Here is an 11734-nt window from a genome sequence, read left to right on the forward strand (position 1 = left end):
GCGCACTTCATTGTCAGCATTTTGCAGCTGTATTTCCACTGCATGAAGGACAAATAAAAATCTTAGGAATACCATGTGGGACCACTGAATCTCAGGAATCAAACATATGTAGAACTAACACTTGTACATACCTGACATTGTTCTTCCTTCTTCTGCATGTGATGAAGCCAAGTTTCCAAAGATAAGACACATACAGAGGAAATAACCATTACTATCTTGGAAGAATTAGTGATTTTTATTCTATAAGTGGAAGATCTAAATATTAGAATGGAAAATCTGGAAGAAATATTGATTTGTATTCTAACAATTTGAAGAACTAGAGATTAATATCATAAAAATTATAGCATTAGTGATTTTGATTGAACTTACCTTGAAGCAAATCTCTTCCAGTCTGCTGTATTCTTACCACACTCTGACATCACTGCCCCTCCCACCCAAACTCATGACTATAAAGACCTTTCAGCCAATCACATTATTAATTCTGCCTATATTACCAGGTACTAGTACTTGGAATTGAAGATGATTCGCTTGGAGTCTTTTCTGTAATTATAATAAATAACATTCAGTGAATCTGTTTTGTGAATCTTATTAGTGTACTGTAACTTTAATCTGGAATTACACCTTTTCAAACAAATTATTAAACTTGTTTTTTTAAGTGTTGTTTTAATCTACAGTTAAAATGGGACTTTTAATCTATAGTGCTTCAAGTAGTAAGTAGGTATATAACAGTATTATATAAGAAGGATTCCATTACAATGCTGCTCCTCATGTTGTGATTCAGCTGCAAATCTTTGCATTATATTCTTTTTGAATACCATGACTGTGGACTTTTCCCATCCTCCATCAGTGTGAGAAAGAAAACACAGGATTTTGCAGTTGAACAACAAGAACTTTATTGAACTTTATCTGAACATTGTTGTATATGAACATATGTGTGCAGGTGCATGCATGCTTGTGTGTGTGTAGCTATGTTTGTGTGTCTTTATTGGCAGTCATTTTCCTTTCCCATCAGCAACACCGTCTGCCTGCAAAGACAAATGAAGAGAGGAGATTCTTAGTATTTGATGCAGTAACTCATTTCATCTGATATTTCATTTCTTGTTGGCTGTGTTACTCTGTTAACTTACATTCACTGGCACACCATCATTGCTGGACTGAGGCTCTTTAACAGCTTCAGAAATCTCCAACTTCCTAGTTTCATCCTGTGGCTGCAGGTCATCTTTTTCCACCAGTTGTGGTTTATTGCTTTTCACAGGGTTCTGAGGAATAGGAGTCGTCCCTCTTCTATCCATTTTTCTCTTCTTGTGAGGAGCCCACTTGACTAAGGACTTGCAATACTGTGTTGAAAGAGAAATTATTTTTTAAAAATACATAAAATATAAACAAAAACATTAAATTCAGTTCAGATGTTTGGTGCACATAGCGTGGCATGTTTCCAAAGACACACTGCATACAGAGGACATCAGCACAATGTTGGAAGCATTAGTGATGTATATTACATAACTGGAATGTCCAGGGACAGGGATGAAAATTATGGAAGTTTAGCTATTTGTATTGTATCATTGGAAGGACTAAGGATTAGGATCATAACAAAAGGAAAGAATTAGTGGTTAGGATTGCACTTACCTTGAAACAAATCTTTGCCAGTCTGCTGTACTCTCATCACAGTCTGACGTTATTGCTCCTCCCCCCAAAGTTCATGATGAGTCAGATCCTTCAGCCAATCACACGATCTAATTTACCAACATAGTTGATGGTACCAGTACTTGGAATGGAAGACGACTTGTTTGGAATCTTTTCTATAATTAAATTAAATTAAATTAAATTAAATTAAATTAATATATTAACAGCTTTTAGGAATTTGGTTAGTGCAACAATTAACTCTTTTGAATTCACACCTAGTTAAAATGATCTTTGAATCTCGAAATGCTTGCTGGTAGATACTCCAATAAAATAGCTTCAAACAGACGTGTTTATGAACTCATTGGCAGCAGTACACAATTACATCTAAGTTAGAAAATAAGAATTTTAGGAATGTAACACAGTTTAATATAATTTGTAGATTACAACCTATAGTCTGACTAATTTCTTATCTGACTTTTGGACATATAAAGTTATTTTGCAATGCAGGAAAGCATGACAGGAAAAGAATGGATGCTGTGATGTCAGATATAAATCAAAGGGATAGACATCTCTATCTGATCAGTGTGATGTGGAGATTAGGACAAGCTATGTGGAATGAACCACATTAACAGTGATCGAAAAAAAGGAAATGTGAAATCAATAAATTGATCCCACACGTTTTCCGTTATCATTATCCAGTGGATCTAAGTGTCTTTTTGACTTGCTCACTTGCTTTTGAGTGAATTTTGTCTCTGTGGATACTTGGGTTTCCTCCAACAGTACAGAAAAGTTTCGTGTTAGGCTTATTGGTGATTCCGAACCAGCCATGGATAGAAAATGGTTTAAATGAAAAAAAAAAATAAAATGCTGTCCAAATGTATGGTTAATTGAATTCAAAATCCTGCTCCTCACATACAAGGTCTTAAATAATCAGGCCCCATCTTATCTTAATGACCTTGTAGTACCATATCACCCTATTAGAGCACTTCGCTTTCACACTGCAGGCCTACTTGTTGTTCCTAGAGTATTTAAAAGTAGAATGGGAGGCAGAGCCTTCAGTTTTCAGGCCCCTCTTCTGTGGAACCAGCTTCCAGTTTGGATTCAGGAGACAGACACTATCTTTACTTTTAAGATTAGGCTTAAAACTTTCCTTTTTGCTAAAGCATATAGTTAGGGCTGGACCAGGTGACCCTGAATCCTCCCTTAGTTATGCTGCAATAGACATAGGCTGCTGGGGGATTCCCATGATGCATTGAGTTTTTCCTTTCCAGTCACCTTTCTCACTCACTATGTGTTAATAGACCTCTCTGCATTGAATCATATCTGTTATTAACCTCTGTCTCTCTTCCACAGCATGTCTTTATCCTGTCTTCCTTCTCTCACCCCAACCGATCACAGCAGATGGCCGCCCCTCCCTGAGCCTGGTTCTGCCGGAGGTTTCTACCTGTTAAAAGGGAGTTTTTCCTTCCCACTGTTGCCAAAGTGCTTGCTCATAGGGGGTCATATGATTGTTGGGTTTTTCTCTGTATCTATGAAGCGCCTTGAGGCGACTTTTGTTGTGATTTGGCGCTATATAAATAAAACTGAATTGAATTGAATTGAATTAAAATCTGATGTGGTCGTGGCTTGCAGTACCACTGCAGGTGAGATGGACGCACCTCTATGATCTGCATCTACGATCTAGCCTCACAACCTTAAAAGCTGTACCGGGTCCTGTATCAAGGGATGTTGCGGAGATGTGGAATAAACCATGATGAAAAGCTTGAAAATGTCACTGGGCCTGCAGTGGTTTGTTACAGTGGTGCCAAAACCCAGGATAGTGGGCACTGCAGACCCACAAGCGGGCTAGCAAGGGGCCTAGCACTGTCTCGCCCCCAAAGTTTGCTGTTATACTCAAAACAATCTTTAGCCAATCAGAGAACTGAATTCTGCTGTGTTTTATTGGGTACTGGACCTTGGAAAGTAGAAATACCCATTAGAAATTTTATGTGTAACTAATACAACTTAATTAACAGGATTTGCACAGCTACCATTAGAAATATTTTTATTTGAAATTATACCTCGTAAAAGAAATCAATAAACTTTGACTCTGTAGTATTGATTAAAGTGCTGTACGAATGTTCACATAAACAACGGCTTTTTATCCGAGTTGCTATTATTAGTTGTTGTAGTATTTTATATTAATGATCAGAATCAGATACATGGCCAGCCTTGTGGGATTTTGAACAGCTGTAGCCGCTTCTTGTTCTTCTATAGCCCAGGTCCAAGCCAGCTCCAATCAGCCAGAACTCTGTTATCATGGTTCTGAATTGGTAGATGTCGTTCAATGTCCTCCATCAAGAGTGTCACCAGACACCCAATGCAATAGACCATTGAGTATCCAGCAGCAAATGTCTCTGCAGAACAATCGGCTCTCCCAAGCCCAGGAGTTGTCAGTTTCGTTAAGGGATCAGTTGATCAAATCCATAATTCTTCTTTAGGTTTATAGAGAACAAGTCTGGGAGACTCTCTTAGGGTTAGAGAATGAGCAAGACCATACAAAAGACATGAGAAGCCAAGCAGGTACAATAAGGGAGAGGGAGAAGGAGAAAGTGCAACTGCCAAGCGTTTCACAGTATGTAAATTACGCTGAATGTTTTGGACATGAATTGAGCTGCTTTTTGGGAATGACCTCGAAGGGGACTGGAGGCAGCTCCCCAGCATGGTAGATTCAAATGTACTAATGAGACATGAAGAATTGAAAGAATTGAAAAAAGCAAATAGGAAGGTGGGGCACGAAAACAAGAACGAACAGCTTGTACAAGTGGGGGGTCATATAGATAAGACCCAGAAGGGGTATGTTTGGAGGCATGGTCCTGCTCCTGAATTTCAGACAATGCATCTTGAATAAGTGGAAGATCTAAAGATTAGGGTGGAAAAATTGGAAGAATTGTTGATTGTATGGGAATATTGGAAGCGCTAGTGATTGGGATGAAAGGAAGAAGAAGAATCAATAGTAATTAGGATCAATACAATGCTGACTGGACTCACCACTTAACAAATTGTTCTTCTCCAGACTTCAGCTGACATCACTCTGACATCACTATCTACCAGTAAATCAGATGATCGATTTATGCTGTCTGTTATAAGACAATTTTAATTGAGGATGATTTGTGAGGAATTGCATGTGTCATTAAAGTAACTGTCTAATTCAATCTACTAATTTGCATATTATCCTTTAGGAACCACATTAGTGTGAAATGTGACTCATTTGGAAATCCACATTGTGAAAGAAAAAACATAATTTGTACATAATCTGCTGACATCACCATTAACATCACTGACTTTTACCAAATCAGATGACTGATTCTGCTATGTATTATAGGGTATTGTTACTTGGAATCAGATATAATTTGTGAGGACTTCATCCTTTAGCAACCCTGCCTGAATAATATGAGTTATTTGGAATTACAGCTTAGAAATGAAATCCATGACTAATGATTGTTGAACAAAGACACATGATTTTCAAATATAACTGAAAGATTTTTATTATTCCATTTGGCATTTGTTTTCAACAACTTATATATATCAGCATTGTTCGTTTTTAACAAGTTTTATTTTAAAAGTAAGAAATAAAAACAATAACTTACCTTAACAAAAAAGAAGACTCTCACATGCAAAAGTGAGTAAATTCTAGAAAAAAAACCCTCAGAGCAACTGTGTAAAATCACATGATAACAAAGTTTTCAAAATGTAGAAAGACAAACTGTCAGAAGATCAGAGTAAAATCAACAACAACCAAAAATGTTTTTCTTATCTTTTCCTCTGAGTCTTTGTATGGCTTTTTGTCTTTTGCTGGTATCTTTAGGTGCCTCTTTAGTCTTGTGACTTCTGAGCATCTTTGGACTTAACAACTGTTTTGCAGTCAGGCTCTTTGGTCTTTTTCTTTCTCGCTTGTTGCCCTTTTGCCTTGTTTCTTTGCTTTCATCACACTTCGGCAAAGAGCTTTTCTTCATTAGAGACCTTTTCCTCTTTTTTGGGTGTGCCACTGGAGACTCATAGCTAGTCCCAGGGCCATCTTCTTTTACTCTAACTGTGTCTTTGTTTTCAGTTGTTCCTTCTTCTCTCAAATCGTTTTTTTCTTTAACCCTGGTCTCCATCTGTGGTCCCTGTTCCTTTATGTCTTTGTCCTCTGTTCTCAGTGCTTTGTCTTTGTCTGTAGTCTCTGTCTGTGTTCTCATTCCTTCCTCTGTTGTTCCTTCTGATCTCAAATCGTTTTTTTCTTCAGCTGTGGTCTCCATCTGTGGTCTCTGTTCCTTTATGTCTTTGTCCTCTGTGCTGAGTGCTTTGTCTTTTTCTGTAGTATCTGTCTGTGGTCTCATTCCTTCCTCTGTTGTTCCTTCTGATCGCAAATTATTTTTTTCTTTAGCTGTGGTCTCCATCTGTGGTCTCTGTTCCTTTATGTCTTTGTCCTCTGTGCTGAGTGCTTTGTCTTTTTCTGTAGTATCTGTCTGTGGTCTCATTCCTTCCTCTGTTGTAACTCCTGCTCTCAAAATGTTTTTTTCTTTGACCGCGGTCTCCATCTGTGGTCTCTGTTCCTTTATGTCTGTGTCCTCTGTGCTGAGTGCTTTGTCTTTTTCTGTAGTCTCTGTCTGTGTTCTCATTCCTTCCTCTGTTGTTCCTTCTGATCTCAAATTGCATTTTTCCTCAGTTGTTGTCTTTTTCTGTGGTCCATGTTTATCTCTGCCTATGTCCTCTGTGCTCATTCCTTTTATTTTTTCTGTAGTTTTTCTCACTACTCCACTGGAAACTTCTTGGTCTATGTCTGTTGTGTTCAACAAGGGACCATTTTCATCTTCAGCTTTGTCTTCTTCGTTATCTGTAGTCACTGTTTCCATACTGTTTTCATTTTCACTCAAACTTTCTGGCCTCAAGGCTTCATTGTCTTCATCTATTGTCTCTGTTTGTGTTTGGTTCACACCCTCAGTTGTTTCCTTTGGTCTAACAACTTTTTGTATTTGTGTTTGGATTGCATTTCTTTCTAAGATAATTTTAGGATATTCCCAACATTTGAACTTGTTTTTAAGAAACTGAGTATGACTATACAAGTCTCCTCTGTCCTTTGTGGCTTTTCCCTTTTCTTTAGCATTATCTTTACCTTTGGTGGATCCCAATGTACCTGCTGCTGTAAGGTCAATGTGTTCACGGTTATCATCATAATCTTCACTTTCACTACTCTCTGTAGTCACTTTTGCTCTTCCCCTGCCACTCTGTTTATGTCGGTGTTTTCCAGATGTGTCTGTGTCAATGGTGTTTGCGTGCTGTTTGGTCTTCTTTTTCACAATTTCTCCTCTTGTGGCATTTTGACTAGACTTTCTTTTCTTTGGTCCAGCATATCTTCTCTGCAACACATCTTCATTGTCTTCTGAGGTTGTAGATTCCTCAGAGTCTCTGGTTCTATTGTTCACAGCAAGTGCCTTTGCAGCATTGTTGCGGCACTTGAAGGCTTCGTCAAAGTTTAAATCTGCCTCATAAGGTCTCTCTGCAGTTGCGTCAGAATAGCACATCATCCGGTGGACTTGTACCTTGCTTTGGGTTCCCAAGGATCTCCCACTCTACAAATGTAAACATTAAATAATGTTATTAATTGCACTAACATTTGACATTTTCAAGGAGATTTGCAGAGCTAAGGACAGAACCACAAAAAGAAGTACAACAGAAGACAATATAAAGAAAAAGAAATGTCCTTTCAACATTATAACACTGGGAGTAGAACCAGGAAGGGTGACTTTTTTATATCATCCCTCTAAAAGGATAGGAAGGTAAAACACTGAATCACCATAAAGTGGAAACTACTCACAAAAGTGCTGATGCTGCTCCTAATCATAGAGAAGGTTGGTTTTCCTGGGATACCAAACTTCCTCCATGCATCTTGGAATGATGTCAGCATCTTAGCATAAGGCCCTCCATTGGTGTTGGCAAAAATCAATTGTGATGATACACCAGGGTATCTGTGGCGGTGGTACACAAAGCGGTGAAACCATATGTATTCGTCTTTCGTTAGGGGAACAAGTGCATGGCCAAATGTTTCCTTGGTCTTGTGCTCTTTTACCTGTAAAAGAATCAGCAACTAAATTACATTGCACACAGTCATTGATGTCGCTGGTAAGAAAATATCTTTAATCAGGGAGAGAAATAATTGCTTAATGATTTTACTCTGATTATCCGCCGGCCATCACCATCCGCTTCAGCAGTGCCAACTTCCTCAACTGTCATATTTGATATGACGCCTCTTCTGTGCCCAGTTGTGCAGATGACAAATCCAGCCAGAAGACCATAGAACCAGTCTAGGTTCTCAGGTGTGGGATTTTTCTCAAGCTCGACTATTGAGTAACATAGAGGTTGCACAGTAAGACACAAGGGATAGGGAAGCATATCCATTATATTGCTATATACCCCCCCTAATATAATCCTATATAAACATCACAAATGCTACTGTTTGTATATGTATTATATATTTGAAGAAAAATCAAAAGTCCAACAAGTGATTATAAATGAGCAGTCTGTTATAATTGAAAGCAAAAAGTTCTGTCATATATTTCTGTAAATCTGAGATTCTGAACTATATATACATACAGATTACAGCTGGTAAGTAAATATTATATAATTTCTCATTAGCAGAGATATTATTGGGGTTATTAGAGTTGTCCTTATGGAGAAATGAACTACACACTTACCAAGTGCTTCAGGGATGTGTGTGGTGGCCTTCTTGAGAAAATCAGTGATGTGGACAGGATCTACAAGCATTTCTAAAAGACACAGAATGTTTTTATGTTCCTGCAGCTCCAGTCATGCTCATTCATGCTGCACGCAATGATGTAAATATAAAACAGGTTGTAGTTTAGACCTAATTTTTTTCAAAAAATTATTTTGTAAGGAAAAAGAACTGGCGACCAGAGCTCACAGTATATGAAAATGAATTGGATTGCCATTTTGAACTTAAATCTTACTTTCCAATCCAGAATATTAACCGTTTCAATTTATTTATCCTACTTCCTAAACTTTCCAAGTTTACCAAGCTTAGTACTGTGAAAAAAGGAAATATCAATATCCTAAATTTTGATAGGCTCATTTCCTTGACCATTTTTGTCTTTGTGTTTTTTGACAGTATAGTTCATTTTATCAGTAGGTATCTTTAATTTGATTACTAGTTTGCTTATTGTTTAGATAGACATATTTTATATTTTTTCTTTCTGCATTTGTATGTTTAGTTTTGTTTCCCCACTGGTTAGTTGCTGGTCATGTCTCCTGTTTTTGGTGACATTTTTCTTTTGTTTAGTATAACTTTTACCCCTCACTTTCAACCTACCACAGATGTAGACAATTTTGTTGTCTACATCTGTGGTAGGTTCTCTCAGCTATCTTTACTTCCCTCTTACTTTGGAATAAGTAGCTTTGGTGTGCCACTGTTTCCTTGTGGTGACAAACTGTTTTGCTGCCTGCCTGTTTGTGTCACTCTGCATTTCCTAGTTTCTGTTTACTTTCTATTTTGTACAATGTATACCTTTGCAGTGTACAAAATATATACTTAAATACAATTTATACCTTACATTATAACATGTTGAGTCCTCTTTCCTCACTACATCACAGTAATGACATCATAACATTTATAAATAATGTATTTATTACACATTCTAGGTAACAACAATGATGAATAAGTAGTAAAGTTGGATCTTACGTGATTTTTTGATCCGGATGGCTTGCCTGTGGGTGTGTAACTCCCTTCTGCTCTTCTTCATTTCCAACTGAAGTGCAAATAAAGTCCCCTTTAAAGCCTTACGGGAGGCTCTGACTTCTGGCAGTTGTGCATCAATTAGAAATTTCAAGAACGCCCTCACATTTCCAATCCGAATCCTTTTGGTTGTCACGGCATGTTTATTCAGATAAGTTGTCCATCTAAAAAAGGCCCACAAACAAACACAAATCAGTCATGACTTTAATATTATTGAGATTACTGGACTAATATATCACAGAAATTTGTAAAAATGTACTCAGTCAGTCTTTCTCTGTTGTCCATAAATGCAAACGTCATTGCAGGGAGTTGATTGTGAGACATGAAATATGCCCAGGCACGGACATATTGGACCCGTTGTTTGGCATTTTCGACGTCCTTTTTACTTGTTCCACAAATGTGTTGAAACCAAGCATTCAGGACTTTCTCTGTTTAAAATAAAATGTAGTAACAACATAGCAATTAGGAGTGTCATGACAAACTGATGAAGTACAGAAAACATTCTTCTAATTCAAGTGGTTGACAATGATATTTGAAAGATATTGCTAATTAGTAGTAATGTTTAATTAGCGGGATGTGAGTTCCAAAATAGAACAACCAGTTCTAAAAATTCACATTACACTACACAAGAAACAATATTATTGCCAAAGAATTCATACCAAATTTAGGAAGCCGGGCTGTTGGGTCATGTTTACTTCTTTCAAATTTCTGGCGCTTTGGGGGGCTGAGAGGTTTGAAGCCAAGTTTATCCTTAGTGGATTTCAGACTTTTCAGATTCCTTTTCAGGAGTTGAAGTAACAAATCCAGTTCTTTGCACTTTTTGCAATTCTGATGTTGGACTTGAGCATCATCTGATTGATTGACAGGGGAATGGACTGAGCTGTCTTCTCTAATCTCTGCAGATTCTTCACGGGTATCACTGCTATCACTTTGCTCCTCTTGATCACTGCTTTCAGTCAGCTGCTCTATGTCCAGTGAGGTCACCATTGGAGGCTGTGGATTTGAACGTCTGAGAGCTTTGAGGGCTTTCAGATTAGCCAATCGTTTCGCTGTCCTTATTACTTTCTTGTGATCTGATTTCTGAAAAGGTATAAACAATAGAACAGCAATGTTTGAGAAAGTTAGTGAAACATGTCACATAAGAATGCATTCTAATTTAACAACAAAATGTAAGCTATACAAAACACTAACCTCAATCTCACAGTGGACATTTTCCAAGTGCTTGTCCAGTCTTATACGGTTTTTAGCTTTACATACTGGACAGTCCAGCCTGCCCCTGTAACTGCATATCACATCCAGTTTGACAAATGTAACTACAACTACCACTTTAAATTGTTGCAATGTTTTGTCATATACTGTATGACAGTGACTTACATTGTAGAGCAGTAATTTAGCAGTAAATGTAATTCTTCTTTGTTTACAACATGGTGGTATTTTTTTAAATGCTGCCCAACTGCAACATATGGAATCAAGCATATTGGGCATTCTGTCATCTGACGTGGCATTTTTCCTGTAGAGAAGAATACACATCAGAACAGGTGAGTTATTTGTTGAATTGTTTATAATTTTTTGTCTGCAAATCTTCAAATTGAGGTGTACACTTTTCAGTACTTGACCAAATATTAAAGGAATTAAAAGAAAACCTTGACATAATAAAAAGTCTACCACTTTTAATAGGGGGATTAAAATAATTTGAAAGTCTTTAGTAAGTGTTTTTAAAGTTTTGATCAGGTATTATGTTTCTAAAGTTAGTATTTCCGCTAAAACAGTATTTCTGCAAAATCCTAGTATTTCTGCTATATTATAGGAATTGTACGCAATTATGGTATTTGTGCCAAAGCATACTGTTTCTGCCCAAACAGAGTATTTCTGCTATATTCTAGTATTTGTGCTAAATCTTAGTTTTTCTGCTATTTTATAGTATTTCTGCCAAATCATAGTATTTGTGTCAAAGCATAGTAATGTAACATAGCAGAAATACTATGCTTTGGAACAAATACTATGAGTTTGCAGAAATACTATGAAGTAGCAGAAATAGTATATGTATTCTTATCATGATATGTATACTAGTATGTATGTATGTATACTTATAAATTCATGATATAATTACAAAATAATTAAAAAAAATGTTTTACTGGGGAAATGTGTTGTTTAAAATTTTGGTGTTATGTATTTAATTCTTGGAACAGTTATTGCTTTGGATACAAGACTGTGAAGAATTAGGGAATCATATTTAAGGACTGGAAGAATTGGAGATTTGGATGGATGAATAATTGATTTAAATTTGACTTATTTTGAAACAAATTTCCAAAAATGGATTCAGTTGGATTAATCACTGGA

The 11734-nt window shown here is 36.9% G+C and overlaps 1 protein-coding gene and 1 long non-coding RNA gene across 2 annotated transcripts; both read right to left on the reverse strand.

Annotated features, from left to right (window-relative positions):
* Positions 1-890: 890 nt before the first annotated feature.
* On the reverse strand, positions 891-1746 carry LOC309716765. Its single transcript, XR_014279509.1, has 3 exons — positions 1627-1746; positions 1128-1337; positions 891-1025 (listed from the first exon to the last, which is right to left on the reverse strand). It is a non-coding gene; the product is annotated as an uncharacterized lncRNA (long non-coding RNA).
* Positions 1747-2194: 448 nt separating this feature from the next.
* LOC309689270 (uncharacterized protein) lies at positions 2195-8409 on the reverse strand (the record flags this gene model as incomplete). The annotated part of the gene is made up of 5 exons (XM_082505558.1): positions 2195-2229; positions 6302-7217; positions 7463-7714; positions 7819-7985; positions 8340-8409. The coding sequence occupies 5 exons, from the start codon at positions 8407-8409 to the stop codon at positions 2195-2197; spliced, it is 1440 nt and encodes a 479-aa protein (XP_082361684.1).
* Between the last annotated feature and the right edge of the window lie 3325 nt (positions 8410-11734).

This window comes from Aulonocara stuartgranti, assembly GCF_965226115.1.
Source record: "Aulonocara stuartgranti genome assembly, chromosome: 2".
NCBI lineage: Eukaryota > Metazoa > Chordata > Actinopteri > Cichliformes > Cichlidae > Aulonocara > Aulonocara stuartgranti.